Source organism: Corapipo altera, unplaced genomic scaffold (genome assembly GCF_003945725.1).
Source record: "Corapipo altera isolate COAL_440 unplaced genomic scaffold, ASM394572v1 22b, whole genome shotgun sequence".
Lineage (NCBI taxonomy): Eukaryota > Metazoa > Chordata > Aves > Passeriformes > Pipridae > Corapipo > Corapipo altera.
The window spans coordinates 13,698,763-13,721,044 of record NW_020884876.1 but is presented as its reverse complement, the minus strand read 5'-3'; the positions used below and the strand labels follow the sequence as shown (position 1 = coordinate 13,721,044).

Here is a 22,282-nt window from a genome sequence, read left to right as displayed (position 1 = left end):
AAACCTGTGCCTGAAGCTGTTCTCACAGGCAATGTGTGCCAGAAACCTCACTTCTGTAGTAACTCATGTCTGCTTTCATTAAAATATTACTGCTTTACTGTTTGCATTTTTTAACTACTTTAGCATACCTATTAGAACATCTGAAAATGTATATAAATATCTTGGTTAAGAATATCTGGTATTGGAAAAAAAAATCAAATATTGAAGCAGAACTTTTGAAAATATATATGTACTATTAGAAGTGTTTTTTGGTTCCTGAAATTTCTCAATATTCACTTTACCCTAGTTATGATTTTTTTAAAAATTATCTTTACCATTTGTTAATTAAATTTTCTAAAAAATTACTTTTAAATGTTCATTCTTATATTGTTATGATTAATTATTTGGCAAAACAAAAAACTCCACATGAGAAAAAATTTTATTCTCTATTGTTTAAAAAATCTTAATGTCTTCCCTGGAACATGTGTGCTCTTTAAAATACTGTGATTACAAAACATATTTCAGCTAATTGGAAAGAGGATGTAATTACAATCAAACTAGTTTTTCTTGTAATGTCATAAAAACCCTGAACTCTTTTTAATTCTCTTCTTTGTCCTCTACTGATGAGAGCAACATAGCGAGCTGATTCCCCTGCATAATTTTGACTGCTGGGCTCTCAATACCTTTGTTGCAGCAGGTTATCTTTCAGGGACCTACTTGTGTAGAGCTTCCACTGCTGTCATTGTCATTCCAATTCACTTGTGAATTGATATTCTTTCCTACTTTTTTCTTCTTCATAATGGCACATCCATAGGATACATCTGCTCAAGAAAATGCTAAGTATATGGCAGTGTCTGATGTTAAAAGAATAGCTCTGAGGTAGAGAACATTCCTTTGCAGACAAGGACTGTGCACTTTTACAACTGGCATGAAACTTTGCTCTAAGAAGGTCTTTGTGGTTTTTTGCCACATGAACTGATGTGATAATGATTATGCTTCCATGTTATTTTTCAAGAAGAGGTGCCCTTGCTTTGTCTGGACCCTAAGCTGATCAAAAGCTATTCAACTGGAATTACTACTGTACTGGGCTAATAAACCCTGATTTATAGGCATGTATACTCCTGTGGTCTCAAGTCAAGCTTAGTGTGGAGAGCAGAGCAACCTCACGTTTGCCTGCCAACCTTTCATAGACACACCCTGACTCTGGTCTCTACTGCTGCCTGGCTGGGTGCAGCAGCAGTGCAGTGGCAGGGCTGTAGTAGCACCATTGACAGGGCCATAGATGGGCATTTGTGTTATGCTGTTGGCCGGGTGCATCGCCATGTGATTTGGCGAATGAAAATAAAAAGGTCTCAAGACATGACACTCTGACTTGCTTTCAGCACATGTTGGATAAACACAGGAGTGTTGGAGACAGCTAGGTTTCTTCTATATTCAACACACCATTTACAATGCTAAATTCCCCCTTTTTTCTTTTTTTTTTTTTACCTTAGTCTCTCTGTAATAAATAAGAAAAAAATTGAGAGTGATTATGATGGAAAATAAGATAAGTATTATTTGTAAGTAATTTTAGAGGTATTAGACAGTAGGTTTTCAGATATTTAGACTAAAGATACAGAAAATATCTTAAGTAGAAGATAAAAGTAGTAATCTTACAGGACTTTCTCTGTCCAGGCAGAGTTTTGACCTGAAGTGCTTCTGTCATCAACAATGAAATTTGAATAATGATGGAAACTAAAATTATGTTGTTTTAACCTATTTAGAGAAAGGAGACTTTTATGTAATTTAGCAAAAAAAAAGAAGTTTTAGCCCGTGTCCTGTAGAGTGAAAAGGTGAACTGATAAGGATTTAGAGTCTCTATTATCAGCATTAAAAAATGAACTGTAAGATCTACAAGTGAACCACAATATGTAGATGTTCTTGTTCCTGATCTAATTAAAAAGAAAAATGTCATCTCCTTTTAAGTGCTGAAATATATATTGTTGGTGAGGTGTTGCTAGAATTGAGCCATCTTTACAACAACAAAAAAGGCAACTGTTAAATGTAAATAACTGATTTTTCAGTTTTCTGTCCTAAACAATCTTTCTCCCCTTTTCCTTATCTAAGCAAACTCCCTTGGCATGAAATCATAAGCAGAATTATTGTCAGAAAACATTTTCTGGGAAATGTAGATGGTTGGAATATCAAAATTAATCTTCAAGTGGAAAATATGATGTTATTACCATTTCTAATTTTGTTGCTACCAACAAAAGTATATTGTTGTGCCAGTCATACATTCATATGCCTTGCATTAAGACTGCTTCTAAAATTTCTACTTAAATGACCTAAATTATACATAAACAATGACATACTTGTATATAACAAAATATTTATATATTAAATACACAGAAAAGGTATATGTGCATACGCTGAAATTTTGTAGACATGTGGAGTATTGAGATAAAGTCATGATTTCCAGCTGGAAGATGGCAATTTTTAAGCAAGTCAGTCTGATGTATTTTCAGATGATAGACCACACAGTTAATTTTGAGCTTAATGTCATTCAAACAACTGTATCATGGACAAAAACAAAACAAAACAAAACAAAAAGAAACCAGTGCATGATCTGGTTTGCTTCACTGTTCAACATTTTGCTTTTTTCTTTTTCTTTTTTATTTTTACTTAACAGTTTTAAGTGCTCCAGCATATTAGGTTTTTTAGTCTCTATTCTTCTCCTAGTAAATCTGTGCATTTCTTAATGAAATTCTAATTTCCATTTGAGCTGATGGTACTGCAATTAGCAATTCATCAGAACTGTATTGAGTATCTACTAAGATACATCTCAGGACCTACAGTTGAAAATAAAGCCTGGGGGAAAAGTAGGACTAAAGACATGGAGACACTCAGTTTATCACTTCCTTAGGTCACAGATGTTTCTCAGAAGTTTTTGCTCATTTACAGATACATAGATGGTTCTAACACAGAAGTTGGTCCCTTGTCTCCAAGTACTTCATTAAAAGTATGTCCCTAATTAGGTCTGTCTGATTGGCCCACAGAGGCTGCAGCAGAAATCATGGCTGAAGTTGTCACTGGGGAAATATTTCAGCCTTATTATTGAAACAGGACCATTGAATGAAATACTCAAGAAACAAAAAGAAACCTTGTTAAGAATTTCAGTATTTTTACCTTTAATTCTACAATCTGGATTGATTCTTTAAAATATCATAAGTGTCTTCAAATTGTCATATAATTTACCTTTTTGAAGAATTGAAGGTTCTATTAAATACTATTATTCACACACTTTTTCCTCCATTTTGAGGACAAAAAATGGACTTTAGCTCTGAAGAAATAGGGCTATTCAACATATGTTAACACTTTGAACTTTCACTCTTTTGATTTTCCCTGACCATGGATCAGCGGATCTTCTGTCTCCTCCCCAACCAGCACGCATGTCTGATCATCTTTTTGTCTATTTTTCCTTCCCACAGGGGCCCCCAAAAAATACAGCAGCTACAGAACCAAATTCGTCTGGAGCAAGAAAGTGGCCAGTGGTATCGTCACCACCAGCAACCTGATCATCATCAGCACTCTCCCTCTTCTCCTTCCTTTCCTCCTCCCCCCTCCTTCCAGGAGCTTGAGCCCAGCCAGTTTGTCACCTCTCCTGTGCCAATGAGTATTCTTAACTCTCATACTTCCCCTACCATGCAGTCTTCTGGCTCTTTTAACTATGCTCGACCTAAGCAGTTTATTGCTGCTCAGAACATCAGCCCTGCTTCGGGTTATGTGACTCCATCTTCAGGATCATCTACATCCAGTCTTCCTTCTCCTATGTCTCCAACTGCTTCTCAGAAACAGTTTGGCAGAGTGCCTGTTCCTCCCTTCTCTCAGCAGTTTGCTCCAGAAGGGGAGTATCCCTGGTCTCCTTCTTCTCCATCCCCCCCACCCCCGCCTCCACCTGTCTTTAGTCCAACCGCAACATATCCGGTGTGTGATTCCTTTCCACTTCCACCTCCTCCACCCCCTCCTCTTCCTTCACTTTCTTCACCTTCCCACAGCCTGTCTCCAACTCCTAGATTTCCTAATTCCAGCCAGTCTCCAGCAGCTTTTCTCAGCTCCATGCTGCCATCCCAGCCACCACCCATTTCTGTCAACGCATTAGGCCTCCCAAAAGGAGTGACGCCTCCGTAAGTATCAGCTGATGAGCTCTTTGACTTTACTGAAGATTGTAATTGAGATTATTGCGCTTGCTTAATTTATATTTTTCTAGGGTCCTTGGCTGTTAGCTGCTATCTGAGAGGGAGAGATGAGTGAACAAATTACAAATACCTCTGTGCTAGAGATGTGAAGTAGTTTTTTAACCCTTACAGAAGTGAGATTCTAAAAGACCCCTACGGTAGGAACACAGAGGATGAGAAACTAAAACTTTAAATTGGAGTTGTAGAAAATAGGAAAGCAGCAGCAAAAGGCTCTGCATGTCCAGGGCAGTGGAAGGAGATCCTAGAAAACCCTTCTCATGACCCAGTTCTTCACATAGGCAATGCTATTTGCAGTTTATGTTCCTATTACAACTGCAGGTACAGAAACATCAAGTAAAGAGAGTATCTTTCAGAAGTCCAAATAGTTTTGTGATACTGAAAGTATAAGGTATTAAAGTATAAAACTGATAACAAAGTGGTCATAGCTTTGTTTAGCTTTTGGCTAGGGATTTTGTTCTGAGGAAGTTTGGGAAAATGTTTAGGAGGGGATTTAGAAAAGCAGTGCATAAAAACAAACAGAATCCCTTTCCCTAACAACTCTGCATACTTATTTTCCCCTTTTGTCTTCTCTAAAGGCCAAAATAGTGTTTTGGAGCATGTCAGCTCCCATCATAGATCAGTTTGTCTTTCCTCTGGCACTAGACTCTCATTCCATCCTTAGAGAACAAAGAGACATGCTGAAGAACAAAAATGAGAATAGCTGTATCCAAGGCTTATTTATAACTTTGTCTAGAAGTTTGTCTAAACATATCTACAGTATCTAGGTGACCTGCTCAGCTACATACTGTTGCAGTGGGAACTTCTGTTATTTCAGTCCAAGATATTAAAAGGAAGAGAAGGAAGAAAGCAGAGAGATATCAAATTAATAAATTATGTATATGCTTTAAAAAGCATTTCTTTATCTTGAGTTCTTGAGTTCTACAGCTCATTATGGAGTCTGGTCATAAAACAGATTTAGGAGAAAAATTAATAAATAGTACGGTTTGCCCTTGCACTCATAATAGTTGCGATTTTCTGTCTTTTTGTGTCCTTTGCTCTGGCTGAGTTTCTCTTTTGATACCAACCACTAAAAGTTGCACGATTTATTTACTGGCAGCTTGATCAGTAAGCACAGCCCACAAAAGCCTGCCTGATTTTCCAGGAAAGGCTCTAGTCTAGCTATACAGTTGTGACAAGGACTGGATTCTCTTTTGAGTTCCCTTCTGTGTGCTGTGAGGTTGACAGTAGCAGCTTGAGCCTCTGCTGTGTCCCTCTTTCCCTGTTACGCTGCACTTATGCATACATGTTCTCACTTGAAACATTAGCTGTATTTTTGTTCAGAGAGACAACCCTGTAATGATGCTTCCCCCTTTCTCATGCCCGTCACTTCCACAAGCACAGCAGCCAGTCTGAGTGTGCACATGATGGTGTGTCTATCCACATTCCCCCCTCCCCCACCCCGACAAGGCAGCAGCCTCAGGATCTGAGCTGAGGATGAGGTATTTGGCTGTTTGGTTTGCATTCCCTCAGGAAATATAGTCCAGATGGGAACTGGATGGTGCTAACTATACTGTATGTATGTGTGTATAATTCATGTATATATATATATACATATGTGCATATATATATACACATAGAGGGCATTTGACATCTGAATTATAACACTAAAACATAGTAAAAGATGTACTGTGTGATGCAAAAGAAGCCATAATCTATTGTTGTGTATCTTTGATGCCAATTTTTCCCTGGCTTCTGCTTTTTCATGTTACTCTGTAGGTTACTAATGTCTGGTGTGTCTTGCTGAGTAAATCATTGTTTCCCATCATTCTCATACCACTTCTGAGAAATCCACTTCCCTCACAGTTTTAGGTCTCTTCCGCTTTGTGCTATAGTCTCAGTTCTTTTTTTGGCCAGTATCACTTTTTGTTTCTTTTCCCTTGTCTTTTGCTCCATCCTCACAAATCCTCTTTAGCACGTTTATCTTTCTCAGGCGTAGTTTGCGAGCCTCTAACAGTGTTCTATAACCTCAGCCTGCTGCCTCAACAAGCATGCCATGATCTTCAAGATCTATTGATTGAGATGGTGATAGTGTTTCCTGACAGTGCGCTGTACAGACTGGGTGCAAGGAATATATCGGAGTATTCAAAGTTTTTCTCAGCATCTGAAATCCTACTCACGCCATTTAACTTCAATGCTTTTTTTCCCGGTCAGGGAAACTCCCCCGGGCAGATGGAGCTCGTCAGCCCTGTAAGGCCATCCATCTAAGAGAAGGTCACTCTAAACAAACCCACGTCCTGAGGACCTCACTGCCACTGTCCAAGCTCGCTCGGCCCCGGCAGATGAACCTTAGGATTAAAGGGTGGGCTCAGTTCAGCGCACACTGTGTCTCACCTAAAAAATCCACTGCGCAGGCTCGAAGGGTAAAGACCTTTCCCAAATCTTCATTTGTGAAGACTGGCCATACTATACTACTATATTATACTTATTTCATTACTAAATTTTGGTACAACTACAGATCTGCTCCTCAGAATGAGTACTTGGTAGGCATCAATCCTAATCAAACCCTTCCAACTCAGGACATTCTATGATTCTAAGAAAACATTTCTAACTCTCTCTTCAATATCTGTACTCTGTCTGTGAACCCACAAACAGTAAACACCATGCTAATAGTTCAGCTGAGTGTTGACATTTTCCTTGGGTTTGGACCCTGAAACTCTGTGGAAGTGACAGCATTTGCTAAAACAATTTGGCCCAATGAATAAATATTGTTTTCTATTAGATTTGGATAGATTTGGAAACATTGCACTAGGGCTTATTTATTTGTTTGGGATGGGGTTTTCATGTGTTTTTTTCAGCAGCACATGGTCTTACAGCCTTGCTTGTGTTATTAGAATAGCTACTTGTGAATTTACTACATTTTATTGGACATCTGAAACAATAGAAAGCAGCTCTGTGTCATTAGTACCTACTAATTCACCTTTAAATATTTTAAGCATTTATTTGAAACAATTTTATAGTGAATGTTTCCATTGAATAAATTATATCTCTATTTTCCAGTAAGTTCTAGACACTTTGTAGTGACCGGCATTTTCAAGCTGTGACTATGGTGGTCTTAGCTGAACAAGCTTGCTTTGGGAATAACCTTTTTTTCATTAATGGAGTAAAGTTGGTAGATTCTGTATCTAGTCAGAGCATAGTATTATTAAACAAAAGAAAAGTACTGGTAGAACTGCATAGCTAATTAAGAATTTAAGGGAATTATGAGCACTTGTCAGTTATTTCTGAGGTAAAACTTGTCTGAAGTAAGTTTGTTGGATGCTGTTCTTAAAAATCTCAGTTCTTTCCTTTGACTAAAGAAAACTAATTCAGGTTAGTTTTTGGTTAAAAAAGACTTTTAGGGAGCAGAGTTAATGTGACAGAAACATGGGATTGAGGGGGTTTCATTTACAGTTAAGTCTGTAGAAGCTAGAATCTGGTCTTTACTGTTCGTAAAAAAAAACCCCGACAAATTACATGTGAAAGAATAGAAATAAGCATGCTGAAAAATTCTAGGTAAGCACGTACACTGTAGGTTTACGTGAGCATTTTTGAGAGCAGAAATAATCCCATGAGAAGGATTGGTGACTATTCCCCTGTACCCAGCACTGGTGAGGCCACACCTCGAGTACTGTGTCCAGTTCTGGGCCCCTCAGTTCAGGAAGGATATTGAGGTGCTGGAGCAGGTCCAGAGAAGAGCAACAAGGCTGGTGAAGGGACTGGAGCACAAGTCCTATAAAGAGAGGCTGAGGGAGCTGGAGAAGAGAAGGCTCAGGGGAGACCTCATCAGTCTCTACAACTCCCTAAAAGGAGGTTGTAGCCAGGTGGGGGTTGGTCTCTTCTCCCAGGCAACCAGCAGTAGGACAAGAGGGCATGGCCTTAAGCTGTGCCAGGGGAGCTTTAGATTAGATATTAAGAAGAAATTCTTTACGGAGAGGGTAATCAGGCATTGGAATGGGCTGCCCAGGGAGGTGGTGGATTCTCCACCCCTGGAGGTTTTTAAGATGAGACTGGATGTGGCACTTAGTGCCATGGTCTAGTAACCATGGTGGTGTTGGATCAAGGGTTGGACTTTATGATCTCAGAGGTCCTTTCCAACCCAGCTGATTCTATGATTCTATTTAGTGAATATTTAAATAATAAAAGTATAAACCTGCTACAAAAATGTGTAGAATTATCTAATCTAGAGAAATAGAATCTCTTTCTAAGTATAAAAAACATGTATTGTCAGCTATACATATATCCTCTTGAAAACAACATTAAAAATTAAGGATGTTCCTTAAAGTAGACACTTTTCCTTAAAGCAGACCTTTTCTTAAAGTAGATATCTTCAGTAATATTGCCTTAGTTACAAACAGGAAAAAAAATCTGACTGTGCAGAATTGGTGAAAGAACGTGAATATAGATTTACTACTTTCTGGAAAAGGAATGGAAAATGGAAAAGAAAGCATTGTTTGAACACAAGATTTCTAAAGTATCTTGTAAAACGTAAGTAAATAAGATGCTTTTATCATTCTACACAATAAATTTAACTGCTGTCTCAATGATCTTTAGAACCTTAAATCCAAATCTTAAAGGAGTTTCTGTGGGAATCATGAGAACAGCAACATCAGAAAGAGATTTGCCCTTTTTTCCACTTTGAATCAGAGCTACTGGTCTGTTCTTGCAGCTATGTACTGTGACTTGTCCATTGCATTCTGTCTCAAATGGAATTGAAAAAATACTAGTAACCATTATGTTCCTTTAGTCAAGTAGCAATGATGGTGACCACTCTGAGGAAAAAATACACTTTCCATCTTTTTATCTTACAGCTTTCAACATTCTTTCAGCACAAATGCCAGTTTTTATTTTAGAGTAAACTGTATTGCTGTCCTGTGTAGACTGGACTTTTCCTGTTGCCTGTAATGGCTGTAAAAATTGAAGTTATCTGCAGCATTATTGATGTGAAAATAGTGAGATGTAGGAGGAAGTACCTTGATTAAGAATACTGACATCCAACTGAGGCGAAAGGTCATGGTGTTTCCTTGCTTCTGAGGAGTTCACTTCAACTCTCTTTGCTATGTATTCAGTCATATCTGGAGTTATTCCTGGATCTCTGGAAAACATATCTGAAGACAAGTATTGTTGTAACTGGAAAAATTCCAGAGAATAATAGGGTTTGCATTCATTCTTAACCCCCAGTTTTCTTAAGCTATTGCTCCTATCTGTTGAACCATTTTTGTTTAAATTTTCTTGAAAATTTTCTTTTCTCATGGCTTGGATACTACGGGCTGTTACACCAACACTTGAGGGGTTTATCTGTGATATTAGACCAATTCTTGTTGATTGTGCTAAGAAACAGCTCGTACTGGGGGCTTTGTTTTTGTACAGTATAACACCTTTTTATTAGATGTATGTACTTGATTATCATAAAATACATACCCATGTCAACTTTTCTGAAATGTGATGAATGCATGTTTATTCCATTTGAACTTTGAAATCCAGGTTGTGCCCCAGACCTAATGAGCTGAAGTTGCGCAAAACTAGGGATCAAGGATGTAACATGCAGACGCACAGACATTAGCCAAAATAAAAGTATCCTGACAATCATTGCATCTGGAAGTCTTACTTTTCAAGATGTTTTTATCCAGTTCCTTTTTTCTAAATTGTATTTGCAGATACTAAGAATATTGTAAGATGACAGTGAACTTTAATAAGAGAATTAGTACACATACTTCCCTGTTGAAAAGAGAGGATGTTCACAGCATTGCTTTGCTGCTTTGTTTTGGTCTGCAGATTTCTCTTTTCAGAGGACTCAATTTCAGGACTTCTTTATTTTAAACAGACCTAAATGCCACAAAAACATCTATGAGTATAAAAGCCAGGTACAGTTCTTGATAGATGCAGAGACTTTAATCAGTTGCATTACATCAGTGGAGAAAAGGTTAATACTTTGGATGTATTATCTTTTCTCAGTACAGTGTAGCTGCAGGAAACAGGCTCTCAGTGTCCTCGATGGCCCGATAGGAATGAGGGTTCGGACACTTTGATGTTAGGTGCAAAATGGAACACTTTATTAACATGGCTCCTGCCTTTTACAGGGCAGGAGCAGAAATTGCTGGAACAAGGGGAGTAACTGAGGAGGAGCAAGGGCGGAGTATGCAAACTAGGACCATATAGGGAGAACAAGAGGAGGAGTATATCTATATAAGGAAGAAATGGCCATATAAGTTTGGTACTGCAATGCAGCACTAACTGGCCAATAGAAATGCAGGGTTCGAAAGCTTAGGGAAAATAAGGGAAAATGGGGGTACAATGAAAGGGAATAATACAATAACACAGTATAATAACATAACAAAAATCCTAAAACACATTTTCTCAAAAACTGGATCCCAATATGTAGCTTTTTCTTCACATATTTCTGGAAGTTCTTCTCTAGATTTCAGGACTATGAGGACTGTGCCAGCCTTTTCTACACTCAGGAGCAGCCAGTGCTTTAGTAATTTCTTCTTAACCATCAGTTCTAGCATACTGCTGGTAACAACCAGAATTTCAGATAAGATTATGGGTTACAAAATAAGTATTACTTCTTTAACTTGATATCAAAGTACATGTACATCTTTTGAAAAGCAAATGGCGTTTATATATCTATGGTAACCAGTGCAGGATGTAGCAGAGGGAAAACTTGCCTGGGGGAAGGAACTGAACGGGGAATGAAGAAATAGTAATTCTTATTTTAATGAGTAAAAATGTGTTTTTAAATGTAAGCTTTAGAGGAAAAAAACCCCTAGTGGTAGTCATGCAGTTTGTAGGAGAGTTGTACTCTTTGTTATCTAATCATTAAGGAGGATCAAACTTGTTCAGAAATATATATATTATTCATGTCAGCCTTGACCCCATCCAATACTGAAGCATGATTTGTTTATTTTTTTCAACTACAGTTTCAGAACCTTGGCTGGCAGAAATAATTGAACTTTTGTACATTTGTTCCATTTACTGCAAGTCATCCTTAGTCAGGTCTGTGCCTCAGACATTCCCCCTAATTCAGATACATTTAACATCACTTTACTGGACAGAGCTGAAGCTCCTGGTCTTCATGGTCTTGCTGTGACAAGACCAGACTAAACTGATTTTACTGTGCAGCTGCAACTTCAAGGTTTGTGACCTGTTACAGTGCTTGTAGTAACTTTGCTCTTACAGTAAGTAAAAAAAATGTGTGAAATGGGCAGGAATTAGCTGTATTTTTGGAAGACTTTATTTTTAAAGGAAAAATCAAGTTAGTGTTCATTACCTCAGTACCAGAGAATTGATTTGGATTTCTGTGAAACTGAGCCATATTGGCTGCAAACAGGAATTTGGTCTTGGAAGGATAACAACAGCCAGCCTGTTGCCCTTGTTTACACTGTAAAAGGTACATAGGAAAAGAGGGAATCGCATCCAGCATGCACTGTGTGTAATTAAAACATGAAAAGTACTGCTGGTTTGGCCTTCCTTCTAAACAAATGTCAGGGCAAGTATTCAAAACTAAAGAGAGCCAAGCCGAGGTTGCAAAAAACCTTGCTGTCAAAAATCTCTGTGTGAATTAAGATGACAGTTTTGGCAATTTCATTGCACCCTTTCAAAGCAAAAGAGTTCAGACATTTGTGCTTTTATCTACGCCTGTATTCAGGCCCCCTCACTGCCTTAAGTGATGCATATTTCAGAGGTGCTTAAAATCCATGTGAATTGCAACCTAATTCTCAAGGCTGTTAGTTTCTCTGCACATTTGTGGTGGTGGTTGTGTGCTTCAGACTAATGCTGTCAACATTCTGAAATATGCCTTCTCTAGCTATCTCCTGCTAGCTTAATATTGACAATATATCTGCAAATTGCGCTGGGCAAAGAATGAACATACAGATAACATAAATAAATTGGCAGATTTTCTTGCTTGATGTTATCCCTTGGAGAAGACAGAAAGAAAGCTCGTGCGTCACTAAGGACACAAATCTTCGGAGCTAAATGCATCCAGTTAAGGGCATGTAAGGATGGTGAAAAATATTTGCAAAAGCAGCTGAAGAAAGTTTGCTGCCAGGCTGTCTTGACATGCAAACCATCTCTCAGGCTAAAAGGGTCTGTGCTTTGGAGGATAGATTTACTAAAGTCCTTCTATTTGTTGCCATTGCCTTCTATTCATTTTGGAATTCATCGCAAGAACATATGTCTTAAGAGCTAACTTGCTGTGGGGGTATGTATATATGTGTATATTTATGTACAGTTTTTGAAGTGTGTATATTTAGAGAAAGAGATTCTGAAAACGGGGTTGAAATAAAGGGTCTGCAGGAAGATCCACATTTCCTTATACACCTCTTAGGGTTTTTTTTGTTCCAGTTTAAAATAGTGCCAAAAGGGAAAGAGAGAAGCTTTCTAAAGGCATTTGAAGAAATTTTGATTGGTGTTCATTTTTATAGTTAAATTTTTAAAGCAACTACTTCCTTGTTAAGATACTTATTTGTAAATGTAAGTAAAGAGGAGATAATCTATTTTTCAGGCAAGTTACCTTGACCAGGTTTTGGATGACTCTTCCATGCTGACTGTGAAAAGCTCAGGATGTTCTGACACTTAACTAGAGAACTGGAAAGTTGTTAGGGAGTATGCCTCTCCTGTTCAAAGTTACCAGGGATCCACAGGCCATTGCTGACATATTTGCATACTTTGTTCTTAAACAAAATTCCTTAGCTTTCCTACATGATATGTTTCAGGGTTTAATTGTCACTGTTGTAGGGTAGAGAAAGGAGAGTTCTACATAGTTTTGTCTAAGCTTGTTCAAGTTATTGTCAATTAGTATCTTCAATGGACATGGAGAATCATTAAATACCAGCTATTTTCTGATGTCAGCTATTGTCTGATTTCTGATGTTTTATGTTTGATTTGCCTATCTTCATTTTCCTAATTTCCCAACTAAACAAACAAGAATGTCTGTGTGTGTGTGACATAGCTTGTCACAAAAGCTATGCTTTTAGATGTTTTTTTTTGTTCTAAAGTTTTCCAGTTTGCTGTATTTTTTCTCGAAGCGCAGTGGTAATACTGGATTCAGTGTCTAACAGCAAGGAATAAAGGAAAAGAGATAAATTTCATGTCTTATGCTCACATGTCCGGAATTATATTTATTTCCCTTTTGAAATAATTTTCCAAGTTTTAATCTTATAGATTCTCAAGAGATGCTTAATATGTTAGTATTAATTTTCCATTTGCATTGCTATAATGCTTTGAGCATTTTCCTGAGTTTCATCAGTAGATGAAACCTTTAGACAAATTATGAAGATTATTGTGTATGACAGTTGTTACCTACAAATGAATTGCAACCACTGCAAGTTCAGTGTCATCAGCCAATTTAAGAAACACGTTTTCCTATTTCACTTTTCCATTGTTAAGGTTGAAACCCTAAGTAATGAACTTAGTATACAGAGACCTTTGAAAGACCTCATTGGACTATATTCTTCCAGTTTGATAGAAAAATAAATCATTGTTCTCTCAGAATAGCTTTTTCAGACTGTTATGCAGCTATATAATAGAAACTTCATCTGGACTCTGTTTCCTTGATTCACTAGGGAATTTACTGCAGCTCCTGAAGGCTAACTCAGTAACCATAAACTGTAGTGTATCAAAGCTACTTCTTTTTGCTTATCTGCATGCCCTTCGGCCTGACAAAGAGATAAACATGAGGTTTGATATGATTAAATTTTCATTTCCTTATTATCCTACATTGTTTAGGAATGGACTGTAATATTGTTTTCTTGCATTTAGTGTGAATGCTGAACTTACTAACTTGCAATTCTCTTGGTGCTCCTTCCCCTTTAAAAAATGGGTGTATTTGCTTAGGGGTTTTTGTTTTCAGAGATAAACAATAATGCTTCAGAAAATACTTTCACTTGTTACTTGAAATCCACTCCAGAGCACTTAGCTCATCCCTCTTTTTATACACTGTTGTGACTTATTTGGGTAAAATCTACATTTCACCTTTACACTGTATTGAGTCCCAAGCATAAGCAGATCCTCTTCTGCTAAAACTCTTTATCATTCAAGTATGAAATTTTTGAGAATGTGAAATGAAAGATATTTCTTAATATATCACTTGGAATTTTCAAGGAAGGATGCATGCCTCCATTAAAAGCTGGCGCAGGGTAAAGCCAAAGGTGAAGCCAAATTTGAAATTTGCTGCCTTGAAGTTGGCTGAATTTTTTTGTTTTGTTTTGATTTGTTTGTTTGTTTGTTTTTGGTGGTGGTGGTGTTGTTCTTGTTGGTGTTTGGGTTTTGGTGTGTGCCTTTTCTGAAAAGTAATGAAATTTGGTTCCATGGCAGTGATGGCTAGGTGGGTTAAAGGCTGGAAGGTGAAGGGAAAGACTGCAAGGGAAGAAACAGATGCCACCTTTCCACTAGCCTACTAGCCTTCTAGCAGATGGTCCAGTCTTCTTGGAGGTTATTAGCTTCTGATCTCTTCTTCCACCTTCTCCTATCCATTTTTCTTCCTTATCTTCTTTTACATTTACTGTTCCAAATTTCTTGAAGAGATTTTATGCCTTCCTCTTAGCACTCTCTTGTCTCCCTGTAGATGGGATAGTTTTCCTGATCTCTTCCCCAAAACAGAGTGGAGGAGGCTTTCTTTGTTATTTGTGACTGAGAAGATCCCCAGCCAAAAGCTGAGCAAATTGTTTTACTTGGTGATCTCCAGCTAGCAGATCAGTATTTCTAGGGTGAGCGATGTTGTTCTGTCTCTTTGTGACATTAGGCAAATGTCTGCTCTTCTGCTGTCATTTTATGTGAAAATGCAGTTCTTTTTACAGAACTTCACTGTTTTCACATTTTACACACAGTAACAGAATATGAATGTTTTAGGAATTTAGACAGAAACATTTCCAATTATTTCCAATTATTGTCTTCTCATCTATCCACTTAATTCCTTTTTGGCTTTTAACAGCATATGTGTATTGTTTCATTTTTGCTAATGATAAAAATTACCATTGAAAGCACTTGCTGAAGAATTAAGTTTCTGAAGTGTTATAGAAACATAGTACTGAACAATACCCAAGAAAATTTATCTCTATATGATTCTTGTTTAACATTTTGATACCAGTAATTAAATTATTAAGATGTGTACTGGAAATAAATTTACCAATTACATGCTAGTCTGATTTTTTCCATCTCTGGCTTTTGTGAGTTTGTCAATTTATTTGACACCATTCCATATTTTACATAAGTCATTCCCATGTAATGGGCTGAGCCCTGTTTACTCAATGAAGGTAAAAAAAACCCCATAAACTAATACTGAACCAGTATCAGTGTTTTAAACAATAATGTGTGACTTCATTGGAGAAATGGGGTGTGCTACAAATTTCAAATATGATAGCAATGTTGATTTCTTCACAACTGTGTTAAGAACTGATCTTCAGTAGAAACCACCCTTGTTGGGCATTTCCAGCAATAAAGCCCTCATCTCATTACTGAGAAGTGTTAAATATTAGTGCAGTCTGGAAAAATAAAATTTCCTGTATCATTTCAGAAAATGGGAGTGACAGTTCCTGAAAGTATAATCATAACTTGTAGGCTGGTAAGGGGAGTGCTTAGCCCTGTATATGCAAACTGCTAAATGGCTGCTATTCCATTGGGAAACCTTGCTGCTGCAAACTGCTTTACAGGGATGATTTTTCTTTTTCCAGCATAACCTACACTCTGTGAAAGGCTCTTCTTTCAGAAACATTTACATGCTGCCTTACGAGTATTTGTTCACAGAGATATGGAGAATAAACATGAAGTCATGCGTGGTGTATTGCAAAGTTGTAACAAGAAATTAGTACATAATATAAGAAATTAATAGTTTAATGCCTTGTCTAATATCTTTCTGATCTTTATTCATCTGGTACTTCATAGGAACCTACCTTATCTTCCAGCCCTACTTATCTAGTCATACTTTCTCTTTCATGTATTCTCTCACTTCATTTTATCTCCACTGCTCATGAGTTTCATCTGTGTGTATGGTGTTTACAGCCACAGCCAAGCAATCCTGAGCCATATTTTAACCAAGGCACAAATAAAGCATAGTTTTAACTTTGTAAACTAACCATTTAATCAGTGATGTGATTTAGTAGGGACAGCATAGTAAAAAAGATGTCAGAGCTCTAATTTCAAAGACACAATGTTGCTTCTTCACTAATAGCAGTGTTTCCAGATAAATTATGAAATACCAATGATTTCAGGAAAGCTCATGAATTTTTTTGTACTGTTTTGCAGGGGATTTCCCAAGAAAACAGGCAGAACTGCTAGGATAGCATCAGATGAAGAGATTCAAGGGTCAAAAGATGCTGTCATTCAGGATCTGGAGAGAAAACTTCGATTCAAAGAAGACCTTTTGAACAATGGACAACCGGTAAAAAAACCCCCCAAAAATACCCTGGGGAATGGGAGTGGGCATCATGAGTAGTTTCTCAGATATGCTGCATATAATATAATAGTTGTAGATTTCTTTTTATGTATTTATTATTTGTACTGAATTTCCAAAACTGCATTTCCATAAGGAATGATAGTGTACATTTTGGTCTATCATTCCTTCTCCTGTTTGACAACTTTGTTTGGACTTAACAAAGTAACAGAGGTCTCAAAAATGATGAATTTGCATAAGAAGCCTGCACAGTCTGTATCTCAAGGACTTTTTGAGCCTCAAAGGCCATTTGCTTTTGACTGTTCATCACTGAGTAGATGAACATGCATAGCTCATGTTCAGTCCAGGCTCATTATACCTTGTGCCCAGCCACTAGACAATGAGTGGAAGGAATAGGTGGTAACTGGACATCAGAGGAGAACAAGGCAGTTCATAATGAAAAACAACCCAACAGAAATCAGGTATCATTAGATTCTGCAGTTGCAGGGCTTCTTTTGACCAATAGAATAAGAAATAACTTATAGTATTAACTTAAAGACTTTATCAAGAGTTAATGACCTGCTTGAGGAGTCAAGAAATGAGGTAAAATGAGCATATCAAACAATGGAAATGCACAGCTGCAAAGATCTCTGTTCATTTTTGTGCACTTTAAGATGTGCTTAAAAGATAAAATACCAAATTCTTCCTGCTCAGAGTTGATGAGAGGCAACTTTCCTAAGAAATTTTTACAACTATTAAGACATGGTCTTTGAAGCAGGAATTTCTTTTAAGAGGAAAGTAATATTAAAAATGTAGACTATCACCCCTCTTTTATCAATGAAATGTTTTCAAAAGCATCTGAATGCCTTGGGATGCCTTTGTGCCACTGAAAGGAAGTGTGCTTTAAGATTCTTAGGACCATGCACAGTAGTTTGCTAAGTTTGCTACCAGCTCTGAGGTGTGAACTATGGTGGTGTAGTTCAAGACAGCCTGTCTAGTCAGACTATCTAGTCAACAATTGCTGGATTCCAGTTCTTAATAAGGTCAATGGAGTGAAGCAGGGGGAATGTTCAGAGAGGACTTGTGCTTCTGTACTTATCTTTCTCCATTGACTACATGGGGTTTGGCAGTTTTCTCCAGCAGTTAAGCAGAATCACTGTCATAGTGTATTAGTTCCTGTTTTTTCAAAGGAGGTGGGCGGAGTATGACTGCCAAATGCCTATTTTGGAAAGTGAGAGAGATGCTTGGCCTGGGTAAACGAATGGAATGTCCTGAGAATGCCCACATGGCCCAAGGTAAAAAAAAAATAGACCAACTGTGATCAGATGATGTGGGATCTTGAACTAAGTAAACTGGTTTTGTGCTGGCCTTGAGGCTTTTGCCTCGCAGATTCCTGTCTTGGGTGAATTCTGTAGGCATAATCATGGCTGTGGGCACTCGGAGTGATTGCAGAAGAAATTTAAGTAAAGAAAAGTTCATGATTTTCTTAGACACTTGTAAACAAGCCAACATTGCTACCTAGTTTTCATGAGTTTCAGCCTGCTGGTTTAGCTACAATATGACATATTAAAAAAAATAAAATTAAATGAGCTTTTTAAAAATTGCAAGCATTAAGCAGATGTAATATTTTACAATTTCCATTCTTCATTCATTTTTCTCTTTAAATGAGGTGTTTCACCATGAAATGAGTTTCTCTTTCATAAACTGGCATTTTTTGCAATGTTGTTTGTAAGAAAGTGTCTAAGTGTCTGAAATATGGTATTGAATGTAGAAAGAAAGCTAATAAAGAAATAATTGAATTATATATTAAGGTTTTCTTTTAACTCACTTTACCTTCTGAGTGTAAATTGTCTTTATAAGTTATAAAAGAATAAGAAGAAATAGAAATTAAAAAAACCTTAAAGAATACATTTTTCTCTAAAGCTGTTATATTTTTGATAAAATATTTGAGTAGAATCTCCTTATCATTTTTGGCAGAGTTTTCTGTCTTGTGGTTCTAATGTAAAAACCAAGCAGAACGACTAGGAGTAAGATTTGGGATGATTTGACATGCTTTCTTTTGATGGCCCTGCTGATTTAAGCAGCTCCTATTGTTCATTCCTGCCCAAGTTCCTGGCACAAGGATGGAAACAAATGGCAAAGTCAGGGCAAGAATCATTTAAGCCAAAAGAGCCTCTTGTAATGCAAAAAAAATGCATTGCAAACTGTGGTAGAAAAATTCTGTTAGAAACATTTCTGCTCTCTTTTATTAACATTACTTTAAGTAACATTATGGTGTACTGCTTTGTAGTTCTTAACTTTTCTTTCTTCTTTTCCCTCCCCCTCGTCTCCTTTTTATTTTTTGTTCAGAGATTAACATATGAGGAAAAGATGGCTCGTCGATTGCTGGGAGCAGACAGTGCTGCAACTGTCTTCAATATACAGGAACCAGAAGAAGATCCTGCTATACAGGTGCCACACAACTCTACAATTTCATAGAAAAAAATTCCTTTCAATTTTTCTTTTTTGCAGGCTATGATTGTCACTAAAATAAAGTCCAACTTTAATAAGACAGTAAATATACACAAGATAGGATGGTTATTGATTAGAGAAGTCATATATAGAGAAGTTATATATTAGTGAAGTAAACTGGAGGATCACATGTCTATTGCTCAGTTTTTCCATAAGGTTGAGACTTCTCAAATGTCTGCTTTCTACTTTAAACCCTTCCATTTATCCTATTCTATCCTGACCTTTAAATCTCTCAAGACAAAAATACATCTACTATCTTGAAACCATCTTTTCTTTATTTGTGTAATATGCACTTTTTGGATGCAGACCAAAACCACAACAGAAAGTCTGCTTGAAAGGCCAGGTACACGTTCTCCATTGTTCAGATGCCAGAGTTGCTATTCAGAACTGTGTAGCATTCATTTGCTTACAGTGCCACATAAAGTACATTCTCCTGATAAAAACTCTGAGAAACTCTCATGGATATCTCTCGGTCTTCTTTCTGCCTCTTGATCTTTCTTTCTACCCTTACAGGAAGCTCGCTCTGTTGGTGCATCTGTAGTGAGTCCTGTGGATGTTCAAAAGGTTAACATTTTCACCTTTTTCTGTCTTTTTGTCTATTGATTTTATTTCTCTCTGTTGTCTTTGCCCTTTCCCTTCTACTCTTCTTTGTTAATAACAAGGTCACTCAACATGAATAATTGTGGTGATTTGGGCTGCACTCCCTTCAGAATGTTCAAGTTGTTCTAGAAGCCTAACTGTGTGAGTGCAGGCAGTTTAACAACAATCATCATGTGCTCTGGTATCTTTCTGCTGTTACATTAACATACACTGATACTAACTGTGGTATGTACTTCATGGTTTACTTTTATGGTACACTTTCAGGGAACAAAGAAATTTTTAAAATATCCATGGTTTACAAAGGTATTTCTCTGTTCTTCTGTTTTTTACCATTATTGAGGGTTATGATTAGTTTTGGAACTGATAAGTAGAAATACTACACATCATTCATTCTCAGACCAGAGGCAGCAACAGAGGATGGGTATGTGAAAGAACATTGCATGAGATGTGTATTCTGTCTTAAATACAATAAGGCCAAAGGTGATTTGAAAGTGTCTGAATTTCTGCTGACTGAGAGGAGCATTGACTAGTAATTTGGGGGTTTTCCCTGCTTCTGAGCTTTTTTATATCCTGGCATTATCACTTATCATTAAGATTCCAAGCAGAACTTCAGTATTGCAAAGTAGACAGTTCAAGAAAGTAAATAACAGTGTATATCACAGTAACTTTCCCTGATATCTGAATAGCAAATTCAAACCAGTGGTAGTGTTTTACACCAGATGAAACTTTCTGCTCTTCTTTCTATATCTTCGATACTCTTATGGGAGATTTTGGTTTTAAGTAAGAAGTGATATTTTTGGCCAACAGGACCATGGCAACAGGAGTAAAGGGAGGCAACTATCATGGACTGCCAGTTTTGCCATTTTCTCTTATTTTTTTTCTCATTTTTACAGGCAATTGTAAACAATGTAATTTTAGCCTTCTGGTTCAGACTTCAGTACAGTTCTATGCAAATAGCAGATGTGAACCATATGGTCTTCTGACCATCTGGAAACAAAACCCACCCTAAATCTGTCTGTACCCTCAAGGAAATATTAGTTTGTTTCTTTTGTCTTTATGAACTGCTTCAGAATACTTTTATTCTTATAGGATTTTTTTAAAAATGGAAAAAAAGCAACCAATGACTTTCCTTCCCCTTATAAATTAGACCTTAAGACAACATGAAATACAGTTTTTGCCTCATACCAGATGTCTTGATTGTTTCATAGGGAAGTTATTGGAGGCATGGATTATAGTGTTTTTCTTCAACAAGTTACAGTTTCCTCTTATATGTAAAAACTTAATGGATTGTTAAAGACCAGTAAAATAAACCCCCCAAACATTAGGAACACATCTTGCTGAGCATTGTGTTGAAGCTGGGCACTAATATCTACCTTTCTTGTTTGACAGGAGTATAAAGTCTCCAGCTTTGAGCAAAGATTGATCAGTGAAATTGAATATAGGCTGGAGAGATCTCCTGTGGAAGAATCAGATGATGAAGTGCAACATGGAGATGAACCTATCGATAACAGTATGTCACCATATTTTGAGATAAAGCTGAAGCACTACAAAATTTTTGAGGGAATGCCAGTAACATTTATGTGCAAAGTGGCAGGAAATCCAAAGCCAAAGGTAAGAAAAGAGGGTAAACATTTCTAGAAATGCTCTGGAGAGTTCTCTGTTGGTACTTTACCATCAGGCTCTGGACCTTATGGGTTGTATCTTATAGAAACAGGAGACATTCACACTTGACAAGAAAGTCTATCTGGCATAAACTGGCACATCTCTTTTGGCATCACTGGAGTTATTTAGATTTATACTAGTAAAAAATCCTACTGTGAGGCTTCTACTCTCAGTTACTCCCTCCTGAGGCTTCCTCGCAATTATTTTACCTGGAAGCAATTCTCCTGTCATTTTCAGAGTTACCTCCACGATACATCTGTATCAAAAAATTCAGTGCAATGCTAGAAAGCCTCATGTGAGCTGGCATGGTAGTCCCAAAAGCATTCATCTCGCTCGCATGTGTAATTAGCTCAGGCACGGTAACATGTTAATGCAAAAATATGTTGCTTCTAGTTAGGAGCCAGCATGGTATCTCTGCATTCTTCTGCATCTACACACGCTAACAGGACTAAATTTTATTGGAATTTAGAGGAAGGCGTAATAAAATACCACAAGTTCTCATATATCCCAACAGCAAGATGAGACATGATGGTGAGGTTTTAATGATCAGCTTCTGAGGGAGGGTTGGGCTTGGGAAGCAGTTCTTTGTAGCAAATGTAAAAGTACCATGATGTCAGTAGTCTGGAAGAATGCCTTTCTTGTGTAGGTTGCATATAACCATTTTAACAATTGCTTGGCAATCAACTGACTCATGCAACAGGCAAACAACAGCAGCTTCTTCAACTTCCTTGCCAAAGACAGTGCCTTCCCCGTGAGGTCCTTGCAGCTCTTACAGTGACCTCGTGTGGATAGGAGCTCTTATCTTTCCTAGACAAGATCAAAGATCTCTTATCTGTTACGCAAGATCTCACAGCAGAAGCCACATCTAAATCTCTCATCTAGTGTAAGTTTTACGGGTATGTAGGATTTT

General features: G+C 37.3%; 1 protein-coding gene across 9 annotated transcripts in view; it reads left to right on the top strand.

Annotated features, from left to right (window-relative positions):
* Window positions 1-22,282, top strand: part of PALLD (palladin, cytoskeletal associated protein) — a 201,423-nt gene that overhangs the window by 159,795 nt on the left and 19,346 nt on the right. For 6 of the 9 annotated variants that reach the window (XM_027635685.1, XM_027635681.1, XM_027635682.1 and 3 more), the window contains 5 exons: window positions 3,447-4,142; window positions 16,473-16,608; window positions 18,949-19,050; window positions 19,624-19,674; window positions 21,100-21,321. In XM_027635685.1, coding sequence (XP_027491486.1) covers window positions 3,447-4,142; window positions 16,473-16,608; window positions 18,949-19,050; window positions 19,624-19,674; window positions 21,100-21,321 — 1,207 coding nt within the window. The remainder of the gene's footprint in view (window positions 1-3,446; window positions 4,143-16,472; window positions 16,609-18,948; window positions 19,051-19,623; window positions 19,675-21,099; window positions 21,322-22,282) is intronic. The other 3 variants (XM_027635686.1, XM_027635684.1, XM_027635687.1) reach the window with 3 other exon arrangements.